The sequence below is a fragment of the Protopterus annectens genome, chromosome 12.part0 (genome assembly GCF_019279795.1).
Source record: "Protopterus annectens isolate FY-2018-M chromosome 12.part0, PAN1.0, whole genome shotgun sequence".
Lineage (NCBI taxonomy): Eukaryota > Metazoa > Chordata > Ceratodontiformes > Protopteridae > Protopterus > Protopterus annectens.
Window position 1 is genome coordinate 1,137,391,532 of NC_056746.1, and position 18,611 is coordinate 1,137,410,142.

The following is an 18,611-nucleotide window of genomic DNA, read 5'->3' on the forward strand; positions in this document are numbered from 1 at the left end:
TTCTGTCATGTCTTTAAATCTCAATGGTCTCAGATAAAAACAAAAATGAAAGGGCAGTGAATTATATTAAAAAATGCACAGTGCAAATAGCTATGCTACAGGAGACACACTTAGAAAGAAATGAACATGTGAATTTGATAAAGAAAGGTTTTCAGGATGGTTATTCAGTGGAAAACATGGGACAAAGGAGAAGAGGAGTACTTATATTAATTGCAAGAGGAGCTCCAATAGTGGTAGAAAAGGATGAAAATAATGGCAGATTTGTAGTGCTAAGCGGTTACTGGCAAAGGAGAAGGATTACACTGACATGCATTTATATTCCACCTAAAACTGCTATAAAGGAGCTTAAGAAAATTCTGGGAGAAATAATCAGTTTTCAGCAAAGAATATTACTTATAGGTGGGGACTGGAATGTGATTTGCAGCAGTGAAGATGTGTCTGGGGGGCCCAGAAGGGAAAGTATAAGAAAGGAGGGTAGACTTGTGAAGAAATTTATGAAAATATTGGGTATGGAAGACATGAATTCAGTAATAGGAGTCTGGAGTGAATTTACATATATTCGCCAAGACATAAAAACTGGCTAGGCTAGACAGAATTTACATTTCACAAGAACACATGTATTTAATTGAGGGTCTTGATACACACCCAATAACTATTTCAGATCATGCGCCAATAATAACTAAAATATAAAAAACAAAACCAGTGGTGTTAAATCTTCATTGATGAGCTAAGTCACAATAATTACCAAAAAATCATGAAACCCAGGTAGTCTTCAAAAGCAACAAGCCTTTATTTGTTACAGACAAGCAATCATCTGTAAACAAACCACACTTTTTCATGCTGCTATTACCATATAGTATGGGTACAATTCTCCCATTTACTATACTGGTAGACATACAGCACACACCTGCACACTTTTACACATCCCTAGTTTACCTGATCCACTGTTTTATGTATTTTTTGTATGTCTTTTCTACTAGTTTTCATTGTATAAACATGTTTTGGTGCTGTAAACATGAAAACTGTCATGATAGTTTTTTTTTTTTTGCAAAACATTGACATTTTTTCTGAGCTGTTAATTACTTAAGTCTTTTTATGCACACTAATATATATCGATAGATATTTACTAGATGATATTTTTAGAAAGATACATTTTTATATTTATACTGTTTTAGTTAGTGTGTGTTTATGGTTAGATAGCTGTGTTTTTTTTTTCTTGATTTTAGTTCTTGTCACAGACCTGAAGAAGGATTTATTGCATTAGGTAGCCGAAAGTGATTTTAGTTAAAAGTCTTGTGTGTATTTTATGCTTTTATTAATACCCGATTTTGGAATGTGGTTTGCAAATAGATGGGTAGTGTTTTCCTTAACTAGGATTTAGTTTGATCTAATCATTAGCTTGTGGGAGAGGGTACTTGTTCTAAAATGCACTTTTATGGTCCTGTTTATACTGTTTGCCTTGAATAGGCTGGTTTAAAATTAAACAATACATACATTTTCCACACCTACGTTTAAGTATATAAAAGCTGATATGTTTAACATCCTTAAAATATTTCTGATTTTTTTGTTACGGAGGATCGCTTTTCTGTGACAAATAAAGGCTTCTTCCTTTGGAACACTACCTGGGTTTCGTGATTTTTTTGGAAATTATTGTGACTCAGCTCATCAACAAAGTTTTAAGACCACTAGTTTCTTATTTATTTATTTTCTCCCCATCAACACTCCTGGTGATGAAGTAAGAACTAGACAGATTCCTGTGCTTGTCATTTTTTATAATAATAACTAAAATAAAAACACAGGATAATGAAATAAAAATGAGGCACTGGTACTTTCCCATCTATCTGTTCAAGAGAGAGGAATTTAAGGAATGGGTAGTGGAGATTATCCAGGAGCTATTAGAGAGGACAGAAATTTATTCTGAGAATATAGCTCAGGAGTAGGATAAAATTAAGGTGGAGTTTAAAAACAGAGTGGGAATAAAAGTAAGGGAGCTATGGTTAAGAAGCAACAAGAATTATTTAGAGGGACTGACAAATGTTAAAGTACTGCAAAATAGGAGGATTCTCACAAAACAAGCAGTGGATCTACTACAGAATGCTAAGCAGAAAATAAGGGATTACCTTGATATTACTCACAAGTTTAGAAAGACTGCTGTTAAGCAATTGTTTTCTTTGATAATAACACTTGAGCACAAAAACGTTTAGCACAATGACTCAGGCAACGGAAAATAGAAAGATTTCTCACCAAGCTTATGGAGCCTAAAACAAAGAAGGTAACAAGAGATTCTGTAGAGGTATTAGAAATACTTTGGAAATTCTATGAAAGTCTTTATAAAGTGGACAGATATGGAATTCAAGAAAAGATACAAAAGGAAATGTATATGGAAGAATTAAATATGCCAAGGTTAGAGAGACATGAGGCTAAATTACTAATAGTTAGGATAGAAGGAGATGAGATAAAAATTGTGATGTACAACCAATCTACAGGAAAGTACCCAGGAACAGATGGTACTTCTATGGACGTTTGGAAGCTAGGAGGGAAAAAACTGATAAAGATCTAGAAGGTTTTGTTTAACAGTATTTTATCAGGAGAAGTACCAACATCCTGTAAGAAAGCAGTGGTAGCTGCAAAACCTAAAGTGGGTAAAGATCCATCAGACCCAGCTTCATACAGGCCCACTTCAACACTAAACCATGACTATAAAGTGTTCATGTCTTTAATGGCTAAAATAATGACAAACGTAATGCCAAAACTGATAGATACAGATTACTGTGGTTTTGTGGAGGGAAGGCTAACATGTGACAACATTTAGGGCGGATTTAAAATACCAAATTTTAAGGGGTATTTCAGAGCTACACAGTTATGGCTCCTATACATAGCACAAACACAAAACTATAATTCAAAGTGGAAAGGGATGATGTTGAAACAGGGGGGAAGCTCAAGAAACAAGGAGAGACTGGGATTTTGGATGCAGGCCTTTAAGGAGAATAACAGTCATACAGAATATTAAATCCATAAATTAACACAAAGTATCCTAAGAGCTGAGCCAATACGGGAATGGTGAAAGGAGATTCTGACGATAGGGATGACTGTAATTAGGGATATAGACAATACGCAAGAGGTGGCTGGAATTTATTAGAGAAAACTGGCAAAAGAACCAAGGTATTGAGAGCAAATAATCAGAGGGGGAAAGATGACAAAATGGGAAGATGCCAAGAATTTATTTGGACTGCAGGTTAGAGATAGCCTTCCTTTATCAAGGACTGATACCAGAGTATAGGCAAAGAGAAATAAATAGGGGGGTCCTAAATGGAACACAAGCATTGGTAGAGTTTTTAGTAGAATCTGGAACAGAAACTGACAATAAAAAACAAATTTGCTCTTTTATTTAGAAATATCTGTAGTTAGCTGAAGTGTTTGTGTGGTTTGCATTGCTCAGAGTATCACTCATCTCTGCATTTAATTTTGATTTGAAGCTCTTTATTTAAGGTTTGATCACTTCTATTTTGTATCTTATTCTAGTATTACATTTAAGTTTTCTGTTCTGTTGCGAGTTTTAAGAGTCCATCCCACCCACCCAGTCCTTGTTGTATTCTTAAATTTGGTGGCTTTTGAGTTGCCCACCCCTACCATAAATCTCATTTTGGACATTCCTAGCAGTCTAATCTCATCAGCTTATTCTACTGAGTAGAGAGGTCAATTGGGAAGGCTCACCCCCCTCAGTTTCTCAACCTTAATTATTGTGCTTCATCCCTTCTCACTTAACATAAAAAATGCACTTTATTCATCTGATTTTACTGTATTTGTGTTTCTTCCTACCTTATTACTTTATTTTGCTTTTGCTGCCTGTTTTTAAAAGAACTCAATTGCATTAATTCTGCTGCATTTATTACTGCTTGTTAGTAGCCTGATTAAATTTTAACTGTTATTCTAAGCCTTTTTGTTTAAGCACTTGGGGTTCAGGCCAGTTGTTTTACATTAAGAATGTTTGTGGTCTGCACTCTTGTGGCAGGAGAGGTAGCTTACATCCTTCTAAGTTGGGAGTTGCTGGTTGAAGGCTTAGTGTCTGTTATTCTAAAAGTGTCTTACCTCTGGTTTAAGCACTTGGGCTTCAAGCCAATTATTTTACATTAAGAAGGTTTGTGGTCTGCACTCTTGTGGAAGGAGTGGGTAGATTCTGCCCTTCTGAGCTGGGAATTGCTGGTTAAAAGGCTTATTGTACTTACTTATTTGAACTGTTTCTTTCTGAAATTGGTGTGCCTTGTTTGCTGTAGCATAGACTAGATTCAGACCTGCTGAATTTCGCTTTGTTTGTATAACTTGAGCACTAATCCAGGCTATTTTATTTTTGGGAGAAGGATCCCCTGCACCCCAGTGGTAGGAGTGTGCAGTTGCAATTTGTCTGATCGAAGACTGCTGGAACAGGGCTCAATTTTGAGCTTTTCATTGGGGGGTGGGTGGCCTAGTTAGGTGTTTGTTTGCCAAACACAACACAAAGGGCGCAGGTCTCAGTCTCACAAGGATTGGCTGGGGCTTAAAATGCTCCACAAGGGCAGTTAGCTTAGTACTAATCTATGAATCTATGAATCTATAAACCAGTTTGCTCTTGTTTGCTACTGTTATATTTAAGTGTGTATCTGTTCTCCTGTGTTAAATTAACCTAAACAGAGTTTAAATATCTTTAGCACAGTCTGGTTACAGGTTTTGCTGTATTCAGATTTGTTTGTGTGATTCCTGTGTTTCCTGCTACGCCATTTTTTGCTGGCCAGGGCCTGCCTGCTCTTAGTGGGAGTAAGTGAACTGGTTGGAACTGGTCTAGCATAGGGTGTTGAGCTAAGAGCTCAAGGGACAAGGGTTGATTGGTCAATTTCAGTGTTTCTATTTTACTTCCGTTTTTGTGGTATTTAAACACAGCATTTGCATGGGTTTGTGCTTGTTTGCCCATTGCGCACCGCTGCTGTGCTGTTTTCACCCTATGTGAGGCATCTCAGTTGCATTTTTCCCTTACCAGCACTCCTGTGTGAGTGAGGCCTTTGCCTGCAGCTACTGTATTGATTTTATTCAGCCCTACTCACACCTACAGGTACTCTCCACAGATAGTACCCACTCTACTACCCCTGACCTCTCTTCCACAGATTTTGATAACCATGGACGGGCAATTTCTATGGTTTCTCCTACTAGTCTGGTTGATATGGGCATCCTGAGACAGTCTAACAACTGCCTTGCGTACACAGACAACCCTCTACTACCACCACCTAGGAACACAATATGTGAGATGCAATCACATTAAGAACCTAGAATCCTTGCTGTCTCAGTCACAAGCCAGTACCATCTGGCACCGAGAAGGTTGTCTGCACAAACACAATGAACACCACACCACTAACACCACCCACATCTGTACAACACACTTCTACATATGCGGGGGTTCTCAACAAAAACATACCTAAACAAGAGAGACCTTTGCAGCAAAAACACACACGCACATACAACCCACAGCACCAAGCATCACACACAGCACACACGTCTGTGTTTCACAGCCTCTAAGGCCCAACCACAAACCCAACATACTAGTCATAGGAGACTCTATTGTGAGACACACGGATGTGCCCCTCACCAGGCTAGACAAGGAGAAAGTCACAGTAGGTTGCTTGTCAGGTGCTAGAATCTGCCATATCACGCACGCACTCAAGTCTCTTAACAGATACTGTTATGACTCTGTCATAATCCATGTTGGTATGAATGACTTGAGACATACCTCTTTGAACTATACGAAGAGAGACATGATTGAGCTCACTGAATGTGTGTCCCAGGCAGGTATGTCCCTAGCCTTAAACAGCATCCTACCATCACCCAGAATGATACCTCAATACAAACAGAAAATTATCGACTTTAACAATTGGCTTAGTTTCTGGTGTCATTGCAAGAGGATCCAGTACCTTACAGCCTGGGAGGACTTGACTGACAGACCACGATGTTTTGCCAGAGATGGCCTTCATCTGTCTCCCCTGGGCTTTAGGCTTCTGGCAAAGGCTCTTGCCTCCCCCATAGTGCCTTTTTTAGGCAAAGTCATGAGCACAAAATTACCAACATGAAAAATTCTTATAAACGAAGTTTAAAGGTCATGCTGTTAAACACTAGGAGTCTTAGCATGAAACTGCACTCATTGCAAGCATTCCTTGCACTGGAGGATGCTGACATTTGTGCAGTCACTGCAACCTGGTTCAAAACTGTGGAGAACACCCCAACCCTTACCATGTTACTCATCCTACCACACTTTCAGACCCAAACGGAGAGTTACAAAGCCAAAGGAGGTGGAGTTTCAATATTTATCAAAGACATTCACACATCCAGCCTGGTCAAACTGTATGACACACAGAAGACACTCCAAGTGCAGTTAACTGTTGACAAAACACCTATTCAAATCATAGCTAGCTAAAGACCCCCAACCATGGATTCCCAACTCCACCTATCTGGACTTAATTGAATCCATCAAAGATTCAACTCTCTACCCTGATCCTGGGTGACTAACTACCCAACCACACTGTGGAAGACCTATTCTAGCCCAAACATGAATACCCCTCGACTTCAAAGCCAATGTATTGGATCAGCTGGTCGACACCCCCAGAAGAGGTGAAAATATCCTTGACCTGGTCCTAACCAACATGAGCACTCCTAGTGTGTCATCTCCTCCATAAGATCCGACCATAAAGTTATCACTTTTTAAGTTATTGTCTCCCCTGACGCCCCACCCCAATCAGGGTTAAATGAAAAAACTTTTCCAAAGCTGACTACAATCTCCTCAGAGCAGGTATAAGCAGCTTCACAGCCACCATCCTTTCAGCTGGAACTAGCACTAATGTCCAAGCCTACACCAAAAAACTATATGAGCACCTACATAGCTATATGGACTCAGCAATACTGGACAGGACCAAATCATCTTCCTCAAGGAAGAGTAAACCTGTCTGGTGGACAGCAGCAATAAACAAGCAAATAAGCTCACTGATGAAATCCTCGAAGGCTAACTTTGAGTCCAAATTGGCCACATCCACCACGGACAATCACAAGGCCTTCTTCACATATGTCCGCAATCTCAAAGGCAACACCCAAATCTGCTCTGAAATGGTGGTCAATTAACAACATACACAAACGCCATAGATATAGCCAACCTAATGGCAGACAGGTTCAGTGAAAACTTCACTCCCCTGTCCCCTCCGTCAGTAAACCAGGACATCCACAGCATCTGCCTCCTCCCCTCATCACCAGGGAGCAGGTTCTTAATGGCCTCTCAAAGGCAAAAAATACAGTCTCCATGAGACCCGATAACATACCTGGCTGTATCCTACATGAACTCAAGCATGAGCTCTCAACTCCATTACACACCCTATTCAACCAAAGCTTGAGCATTGGCTTCATCCCAGCTGAATAGAGGACAGCCACTGTCATCCCTCTACACAAAGGTGCAATGTCCACTGACTCAGGCAATTATAGGCCCATCAGCCTAACTATCCTGATCTGCAAGGCTATGGAATGTATTATTATGGACCTTATAAACAAGGACATAGACAACCTCCAAGTGCTTAACCCCCACACAGTTTGGTTTTGTCAAAGGGAGATTATGCCTGTTAAACCTGGTCGACTTCTTTGAAACAGTCACCAAAGCCATGGAAGAGGGGAAGACAGTGCACACAGCCTACCTTGACCTAGCCAAAACATTTGACACCATTCCCCACTCGGGCATAATAGATGAACTTTTCCAGCTAGGCATCAACCCGTACATTACCAAATGTGTAGCTAACTGGCTCACTGATAGAACCCAATCAAAGTAGGGGAATCCACGTCTAGTAGTAGACCCGTAATAAGTGGTGTACCCCAAGGATCGGTCTTGGGGCCTCTACTGTTTGGGATATACTTTTCTGAAGTGCAAGCCAAAACCAGTGGTCTGTGGCTGACCAAGTTTGCAGCTGACTGCAAGCGGAGTGCTGTCTTAAATTCCCCTAGTAATGTCAGCATCCTCCAAGAGTGTCTTACCAAGACTAATGACTGGTGCCAGAAGAATGGCCTCAAACTGAATGCCAAGAAATGCATCATTATCCCCTTTGGGGAAAATGTCACCCCCACTAATTATCACATTAATAACGTACTAAGCATGCAATCAGTCATGAAGGACTTGGGCACCCAGGTTGATAGCAACCTGACTTTTGACCACCACGTTGCCTCCGTTGTACAGAAGGCTTTCTACATGGCCCACCTCATGAATAAAAGTATTTCATCCAGGAACAAGGAGGTCATAACATCTCTGTACTCCTCCCTTATCAGAACCATTATAGAGCACAATGCTCCCTTCGGCATGTATGTTCCCATTCACATGCAGCAGCTGGAGAAACCACAGAGGTTCATGACCAGGAAAATCCAGGGTCTCAAACACCTACCCTATACAGATAGGCTAAAAGCCCTGTCCCCCCTACTCAGTCTCAGACTGCTCAGAGGTGACCTGTGTCTGGCATATAAGGCCATTTCAGACTCAGCCTTGATGGAGATGCTGCTTATCCATAAGACAAACCCCACTCACGGAACCTGCATGCAAGACCTTAACCTGATCTGTGATATTAATAAAGCGTGTTGGCGGGATAGATGTGTGTCCCAAAAACTTCTCCGTCTGTGGAAGAGACTCCCTCTCCATGTCAAGCAGAGTACCTCTCTAGCCCTCTTTAAGAGGAACGTGGACGACTGGATGGGAAACAGAAAATATACCCCTGGGATCCCACCTGTGCCCCTGCTGGACAGGGGTAACAGGTGCTGACTTTGACAGAACATGGGCAAAATTCTTGGCTAGACTTATAAGGCCCTCTAGGCCAACAGCCTAGTATCATCCTATGAACTTATGAACCTATGAATAATTTGGGAAGAGAGACTGGATAAGCATTTCACAAAGAAACAACGAGAGAATATATGTATTTCTCCTAAATATGCAACAAAATGTAGAAGATTTGGGATTTTTGCTTGGAAATGTTTACATAGATATTTTTGTACCCCAAATAGACTTCAGAGAATTTTTCCTCAGGTAGACAGCAAATGTTGGAGGTGTGACAGGGAAGAAAGAGGTAAACGGGAACATATTTTCTGGGAGTGCAGTGAGTTGGCAAACTAAGGATTCTCTGCAGAATGCACTGTCAGAAATGCTGGGTGGGCAGATTGGTGCGACGAGGGAGATGATTCTTCTGAGCTATGAGACAGAATAAGAATTGATTAGACACGGTAAGGCCTTTCAGTTTGTAATTATGGTGGCTGCCAAAAAACATTTACTAGAAAATAAAAATCTAAATCTAAACCAACTATATTAGAAGTAGTGAATATAATAACAGAGATAAAACAATTGGAATTGAGATATTAAAAAAAGAGATGAGCAAACTACATAAGAAAACTGGGAATTGCAGGAATAATACATGTGGGGAGAAATGAGGTTTAAAAGAAGGCAGATCTTAAATGAGCTATGTAATGTTTGAATAAAAGCGACTGGGTAGATTATAAGTGATGTATAATGTTTGCAAATGGGAATGTATCAGTATGGTTTGTGATGTAAAATGCTTGCAAACAGGATTGTGTCGGTGTGGTATGTTTTAATTTATATAAATTTACATTTTAATAAAGATGTTTCTCGTTTAAAAAAGGGGGCAGGAAATGAATAATGTATGTAATGTTGCTTAGGTTATATAATATATAGCAATATATGTGAAGCGTAATGTTTGTTAATTTTAACTTGTCAATACAGATTGATTACTTTTATATAAATGTAAATGTGCCTATGTCAACAACGAACAAGTGACAATTAAATAAAGGTGTTTAAAAAAAAGTGTCGTCAACTGCAAAGACTTGACCAAAACATCTGAGCTACATGAGGTACATCTCCTTCTTAGCATATCTGCATGCAATATTCAAACTTAAAGTTGACTGTGGAACCTGATCTAACACTACTATGCAGAACTCCACAACACCTACAGCACTGCTTCACTAGTCAAATGCATCTTTGCACATAATACAACAATTTCACTGCAACTGAGCAATGAATTACAATGCTCACAGAGAAACTGTGAGCACTTAATCACCTGGATGTCCAAAAGTAACATTTCATAAATTAACTACATACCACAACACTACTGTGACACGAAACAATTTGTATTCCAGAAAGACACTCACCTTTTCATCTATTAGTCCATTCTTCTTTACAGGCAAATAAGTTATATTGAAGCCTTCCACTTCCAAAGCACGACATGAGTCAAGCACACATTTATGCTCTATCTGTGTTGTGATAATGTGCTTCTTCCTAGACTTATAAAACCTGGCAACACCCTAAAACAAATAAAAAGAAAATCTTGATGAAGCACACTACAGTTAAATCCTGTTAATCCTGTTTTTGATACATAATACGAAACCACATTTTTCAGTGCATCACTATTTCTGTCTTGTCTAAGTACAGACAGCACATCATACATAAAGGTTTTGTCATTTAAAAATAATTCTCAAAACTTAGTATTTAGAGTCAGGAACACTCCAGTGCAGACTCTGACAAAATCTCTTCAATGGTGATTGTATAGTACTACCATTTTTTGTTGTCTCTTTCGGCTTTTCCCGGTAAGGGGTCGCCACAGTGGAACTCCGGTCCGCTAATGATTGGCAGTAGATTTTTACATGCCGAGTTGCCAGCCCTGATGCACAACCTTCAACGAAGGTACGCCCATTCACGCATGTCTCCACACAGAAGACGCTTTAGCTGAGAATCGAACAGGACGTCTTACTGTGAGGTGACAACGGTACCACTATTCTGATGGCAGTGCTTTACTATGCCTTGTAAGACCATGGTGGTAATGGGGTTAAGGCAAAATTTTCATTGTTTTTCTTCAGCTGAATGAATAGATTAAGGTAAGTGAAAACTTCATAAAATACAGAAGTAACAGTAGTGGCTCCCTTCTTACTCAATGGTAAATTCTTGCTTCAGTCACATGAAATGGAATTCAATATCATTTAGTATGCAAACGTAGTCATTTCCTGAAACAAATTCATCTTTGCTGGACACAAACCAGAGAGTAAAATTCCAAACATCGAGAATAAAACTAAACACTAAGAGAGCAAGTTAGTGGATTACATTTGTGTACTGATCAGATCAGATGTTGCTTAAAAAAAGTTAAAAGGGTCACATGATTAGCCTAACAATTTTGAGATTATAGAAACCCAGTTTATGATCTGCCTTAAGTCACGAACAGACCAACACATTTTGGAAGTGCTGTGCCCGACATATCCTAAAGGATATTCTCCTCTGGGAAAGTATTCTTCACATTCATATAAAGTGCAGTTAAAGAAAGATCCCAGTTCCATGGTGTAACAAAATAATGAAAAAGTACAAAAACATATATTTTTTTTTGGGGGGGGGCAGGTTCCAACTATAACCAGTACAACCTGCGTCTGAAAAGCAACTCAGATGCTGGAAGTGCAGGGTGGGAAATGAATAGCTGAACATGCCTATCCTGGGAGAAACCAAAGGAGTGTTCACAATGAATTCTTATTAAAGCTATTTTTTATCCTCAGTTTCAGTGTGAATTGGCTGACTGTTTTTGGATGTAGGTACAGTTGCGACCAAGTGGGATTTGGTACCTGCACATTTTGTATTGGATTGACTGGATATCCTGGGAGAAGGGTAGGGATCAGTGGCCCAGCTGGCTACTTGCCACACTTAAATGAAGTCTTAAAGGTAACAAATCAGCCATAAACTAGGAATATGGGCTTGGTGCAGCCAATATGGTAATGGAACCTCATCTACATGTGTGCCTGGAAACAAGCAAGTACGAGTATGAGCGTAGAAAGGGCTGTGGTGCAGCGGGTGCTCAAATCAACCACTGGGGCTGGGTATTGGGATAAACAGAAACATCCCATACACCCATGCTAATAAAAGATTTGGGATTTAACCATAACACTTGGCTAGGAGAAATGGCAGCAGTAGGGACTTAGGCAGGGAGAGGATTGCTCCCACTCAGCTCCCTGGTCTGCTGGTTCAAACGGTCTGCTTGTCAACAGAAATGAGGCTGCAGAAAGTTGACTGTTGAAGGAAGGCTGCATCAACAAACAGCCCTCATGGTTGCCTGTGTGAAAGCCTGTCTGGATGACACTCTCACCATTCTAGGAAACCCCAGTACATGGCAATGAATGGGCTCAATCACAACCGAGAAAGAAGTAATGACAGCAGGTACAGGGGCAAAAAAAAAAAAGAAGAACCTGTACAAAAAGTCTAGTTTTTGCGAACTGAAAACACACGATGCTATGCATAATTAGCGCACTCTTAACCAAGTCTCATCCGTGAAAAAGAGTATAAAGAAGAGAAAAATGATTCTGGTACTTATTGTTACCCAGGCAAGTGAAGTTGCTCAGAGATGCTTTTCAGTCATGACTCCAGCCTAAAGGAACACAAATTCAAATACAATTCCGTGGTGGTGCAACAGTAGCATTGTTGCCTCACAGCAAGAGGTTCTCCCCGTTCGTTATAAACAATCAAACATTGTAAATATTTTACAATGAAAATAACTGACACTTACTGCTATTTTCTGATACTTGCACTCACTCGTACCAAGTGCTTTCTTGGTAGTTGCCAAACTTGAACAGATCGCCACGGCCTTAATGCTTTATTTTTAACATTTTTCGCTGTACTTAAACCATAGCAATTATAGCTATGTTTTTCAGCCTACTTAGGTGTTCACTTGTGGATTTATACACAACTTCATTAATATTATGACACTTTTTTTTAGAACCAAACCTGATGAAGTATTTACTTGGTAGGAAATGATCTTTGTTTAAACTGTTTCAGTTTAGAAGTTACTAATATTTATTCTGATAGCTGTCTAGTGGTAGATCTTTTTGTTAGTTAATTAAGTCAGTCATTTTGTTTGTGAGATGGTTTCTTAATTACTAAAGTTTGGATTAGAAAGTTAGCCTTAATAAGCTGTTCTTATATATTTTAATTTGTCTCTAGCCTTTTAGTTTTAGTTCTAAGGAAGCAAAATCTCAGTTTACACTCTGGTATTAAAGGGGAAGGGGGACTTAGTTAAAGGAATGAGTTTATCACTTTTAATGCTCTTAACAGAACCACAATCTGTAGCCACTCCCTTCCTCCAAATAACCTGATTATCTATAAATAATGAATGTCTTTAATGATTTTCATTATACTCAAATAGGATCGCTTGTTTGTGTTTCACTAAAGGATATTCCTTTTAAACTAAACTGTGGACTACCTACTACTACTATTTTTCTTTTATTATTTTGTAGTACATACTTTACAGTTTAATTTTTATTAGTGAACTAGGTGCATAACATTTTAAGGAGTGAACCTCACACCCTCCACATTGCAAAGCTTCTTCTTTGTTTGTATGTGTATCAGTGTCATGTAGTAGTACAGATGTAGGAAAAGGTTTTCTAAGGAAGGATGTAGGGTTACCAGATATTAGTAATATTATGCAGGTTTTTACCCCAGGTCACTGCTAATGCATACTAACACTACACCTGCAACCTATGTTACAAAACACCTTTCCATAACACTACCACCACCGAGACAAATGTCTAAATATGCAGTGGGGTTCTGGTGATTGGAAACGGTTTCCTTTTGCAATACCTCCTGCCAATTTTCCACAACCTTTTCAGTTAATTATGTTGACTTTTGACTATGTTGATGCATTTCCATTACACATATATATTACATATTTATATATATATTACATATTTATATATATATATATATATATATATATATATATATATATATATATAAAATTATATATACATATATACACACATATATATATATATATATATATATATATATACATACATACACACACACATATATACATACACGCACATACACACACACATACAGGTGATATAAAAAGTGTACATACCCCTGTTAAAATGACAGGTTTTTGTGATATATATATATATATAAAAAAAAATAAGACCACAATAAATCAATAATTAATTTCAAAACCTTTCCCACCTTTAATGTGACCTATAACCTGCACAATTCAATTGAAAAACAAATCTGTTAGGGGAAAAATATAAAAAAATAAAAAATGCACAATAAGTTGGTTGCATAAGTCTGCACACCCTAATACTAATACTTTGTTGAAGCACCTTTTGATTTAATTACCAAGTTCTCCAAACTTTAATAGTCCACAATCGGAAAAGAATGGAGAATTTGATTACAGAAATTAAACCACTCAATGACTCTTATCCTTGGGCATCCCTGTTTCCAAGCTGTAAAGTCTGAATGGATGGGGACTGATGCCAAAATTTCCAGACATGCAGGTTCCTTTATCCAGAAAAAGAGAAAGAAGTTAGCCCATGACTTGGAACAATATAGCCAGAAATACCCACTTGGTCTCAACAAACATAATAGCTAAAAACAAGACCACCACCTCCCACAAGTCACTCGCATTGTTTTCCAAATGGACAAAACCCCACTTTCACCAAAAGGATTAAGAACTACACCATTTTTTTCAAAACCATAACAAAGTAACTTCACAAGACACCAAGCTGAAAGCTCTATCAAAGGCATGACTAGAAACTCCACTGAAGAAATGATTCATCATCCAAGGAATAACGCACAAGAGATCAGCAACCCTACAGCTCCACTGAACATTAATATCTCAAATAAGCTTTTATCCCTCAGCCTGCTGAATAACAAGGCAACCACAGAAACTCCCAGAGGGAGAGGACGGGGAGAGGGAGTGGAAGAGTCAGGGATCGGTCTTGAGGACTGAAATGGTTCTAACACATTTAAACTTGCCTGCTCCATCCCCCAAAGACATTTTCAACCTTACAGACTTGCAATTAGATTGTCATAGTTATTCTGTTTTAGAAAAAGGTCTCAATTTTATACCAGCCCAAAGAGCGTCTGCTATTAATGTTATTACGGATTTAAAATTGTTTTGTAGAAAACTTAACTTTAAACAAGGCTTTATGTTCAACAATATAGCGTTTAATGATCGCTCTTTTGGTGCTAATCAGGTTTCTAGATACCAGCAGAACTTCGTGGGAGACAATGAAGCTACTACAATTCCAGTCTCACATAGACCTACCACGACAGCAAACCAAACACATAATCACACAAAAACATACTCGGAGGCTCTAAATAAAGATCTGCCGAAGCAGCAGAGACCTCCAAAGCAGACACCCAAGCAGCCGCTACCCCAAAACAAAACACGTGCAACACATATCTCACAAAGCCAGTGTGCCAAACAGTCACAGCCCTTAAGACTAAACAACACACCTGATACACTTGTAATAGGTGACTCCATCGTCAGGCACACTGACGTCCCGCTCACTAGCTGAACAAGGAGAGGGTCACGGTGAGCAGCCTGTCGGGTGCTAGGATCCGCCACATAACACAAGCACTCAGGTCACTCCAAGGCAAGTACAAATATGACTCAGTCATTGTCCATGCTGGTGTGAATGACCTGAGACGTACCTCCCTGGACTACATGAAAAGAGACATAAAGGAGCTCTCTGAGCATGTAGCCCAGGCCGGTATGACCCTAACCTTGAGTAGCATCTTACCCTCACCAAGAATGATGCCACAATATGAAGACAAGATGATCAATTTCAACAATTGGCTTAAGTACTGGTGTCATTCAAAGGGGATCCAATGCCTGTCAGCTTGGGATGATATGCTCGACAAGCCACGATGCTTCGCTAGGGACGGCTTGCACCTGTCACCCCTGGGCTTTCGGATATTGGCAAAGGCTCTTGCTACCCCCATAGTGCCTTTCTTAGGCAAGGCTCAAAAGACAAACCCACCTCCATAGGTATCACAAGGGATAAGAAACTAAGAGTAATGCTGCTCAACGCCAGAAGTCTAAACCTCAAGATGCACGACTCGAAACTCTCCTTAGCATGGAGAACATCGATATCTGTGCAGTAACAGAAACCTGGTTCAGGGCTCCCGAGAGCACCCCAGCACTACCAGGTTATACCTCATACCATGCTTTTCGGCCCCAAAACTTGGACCGAACCACAAAAGGAGGGGAGTATCGATATTCATCAAAGATACCCACACCTCCAGGTTGGTGGCAAAGCACGAAGCATCAGAGACTATCCATGTGCAACTAACAGTGGGTAAAACTGCCTTCCAGTTTATAGCCTGCTACAGACCACCCTCCCAAACCCAGGAACCCCACTCGGCCTTCCTGAGAACACTGGAAAATATGAAGGTCTCTCCAAACACCATTATATTGGGCGACTTCAACTACCCAAACATAGACTGGGAGCATTACTCTAGCTCCAACACCCTAGCCCAAAGGTTCCTAGAATTTATAAACTCAAATGCTATGGAACAACTTGTTACCACTCCCACAAGAGGGGAAAACATACTGGACCTGATCATCACCAACATGGGGACTCTATGCTCCAGACCAGAAGTGTATCCCTCACTGGCAAGATCAGACCATAAACTAATCTCACTGGATATTCACATCCCGACCCTGCCCAGAAAACCACAGTGAAAAACTTCTCTAAAGCAAATTTTACACTCCTCAAAACTGAGGTGGAATCCTTCAAAGCCCCCGGGCCTGTGGAAAATACGGCCCAGACCGCAGAATCCTTTATAAATGCATTCTATGAACACCTTCAGGAATGCATGGATCATGCGATCCCAAATAAAACCAAGACCCAATCCTCCAAAGGCAGACGTCCTGTCTGGTGGACCCCAGCCATAAACAAACTATACAATAGAAGGAGGAAGCTACTAAATGATAAAGCAAAATCCCAAAAAGGGAAGGCATCACTGATCAGTATTACCAAAAAACTACGGGCACACATAAAATTGTCCAAGGCCAGCTTCGAGAGAAAAATTGCACAGGACACTAAGGATAATCACAAGGCTTTCTTTAGTTATGTTAGGAACCTGGGTGGTAATTCCCAGATATGCTCAGAATTAGTCCAAAATGACAAAAAATACACCTAACCCACAGACATTGCCAACATCCTAGCTGACAGGTTCAGCGCAAACTTCTCCCCCCCCTCCCCACCAAAAGGGCAAATATCTATCCCAGCAGAGTGCTGCCCCCTGACATCTCAGATGCTCAGGTAAGAGCCGCCCTTTCCAAAGCAAAAAACACAGCATCAATAGGACCGGATGGTGTCCCGGGCTGCGTCCTACATGAACTCAAAGAAGAGCTAAACCCAAACATAAAACTACTGTTCAATCTCAGCCTTACTACAGGATATGTGCCCAAAGAGTGGCGTACAGCAACAGTGGTCCCTCTCCATAAAGGTGGTGCCTCAACGGATCCTGGAAACTATCGCCCCATAAGCCTGACTAGCTTGGTCTGCAAAGCTATGGAAAGGATCATCATGGACCTCATAAATAAAGATATCGGGGACCTACAAACACTGGATCCTACCCAGTTCGGCTTTGTTAGGGGCAGATCCTGCCTCTTAAACCTGGTTGATTTCTTTGAAACAGTCACCAAGGCCATTGACGAGGGGAAGGTGGTCCACACAGCCTACCTGGACCTCGCAAAAGCCTTCGATACAACACCCCACTCGGGCATTATAGATAAGCTCACCAGCTTAAATATAAACCCCTATGTCACTAGATGGGTTGCAAACTCGCTCAAGGACAGAACCCACATGGTTAGAATTGCTGGAGCCATGTCAGACTCCAAACCAGTTACAAGTGGTGTCCCACAAGGCTCAGCCCTGGGACCTCTCTTGTTCGGTATATATTTCTCGGAGGTACAGGCCAACACGGAAGGACTGTGGCTGACCAAGTTCGCAGATGACTGCAAACTTGGTGCCATAATCAACTCTCCAGCCGACACAAGCATCCTCCAAAAGGGTCTCATAGAAACAGACAACTGGTGCCAGTGCCATGGCCTCAAGCTAAATGCCAAAAAGTGTATAGTCATCCCCTTTGGCAAAAACAAAGTGCCCACAAACTACCACATAGGTGGAAATCCATTAAGTACAGAAGAAGTAATTAGGGACCTGGGGACCCAAGTTGATAGCAATCTCTCATTTGACAACCACGTGGCCAAAGTGGTTAGAAAAACATTTTATATAGCCCACCTAATCATGAAGGGATTCACATCTAGATCAGGGGAGGTCATCGTGCCTCTTTACTCATCCCTCATCAGGCCCATAATGGAGTACAATGCCCCTTTTGGGATGTACCTTACCAGACACCTGCAGCAACTGGAAAGACCCCAAAAGTACCTCACCAAGAGGATCAAAGGGCTCAAACAGATGCCATATGCTGCCCGGTTAAAGAAACTCCAGCTCTACTCAGTGGCATACCGCCTGTTCAGAGGCGATCTGTGCCTGATGTATAAAGCCATGTCCAACCCGGAATTAATGGACATGCTGCACCTCAGAAAATCCAAATCCCATCGAGCTACGCTCGAGAGCCTTGAACCTCAGCACTGAAATAAATAGGACATGCTGGAGGGACAGATTCATAACCCAGAGGCTCCCTTCACTCTGGAATAAAATCCCAGTCCAGGTTAGGCAGAGTCCCTCATTGACTCTCTTCAAGAGGAATCTTGATGAGTGGATGGGAGATCGTAGGTTTACCC

The 18,611-nt window shown here is 40.5% G+C and overlaps 1 protein-coding gene across 2 annotated transcripts in view; it reads right to left on the reverse strand.

Annotated features, from left to right (window-relative positions):
* Window positions 1-18,611, reverse strand: part of NFS1 (NFS1 cysteine desulfurase) — a 2,153,374-nt gene that overhangs the window by 1,633,864 nt on the left and 500,899 nt on the right. For both annotated transcript variants that reach the window (XM_044090162.1, XM_044090161.1), the window contains exon 5: window positions 10,195-10,347. In XM_044090162.1, coding sequence (XP_043946097.1) covers window positions 10,195-10,347 — 153 coding nt within the window. The remainder of the gene's footprint in view (window positions 1-10,194; window positions 10,348-18,611) is intronic.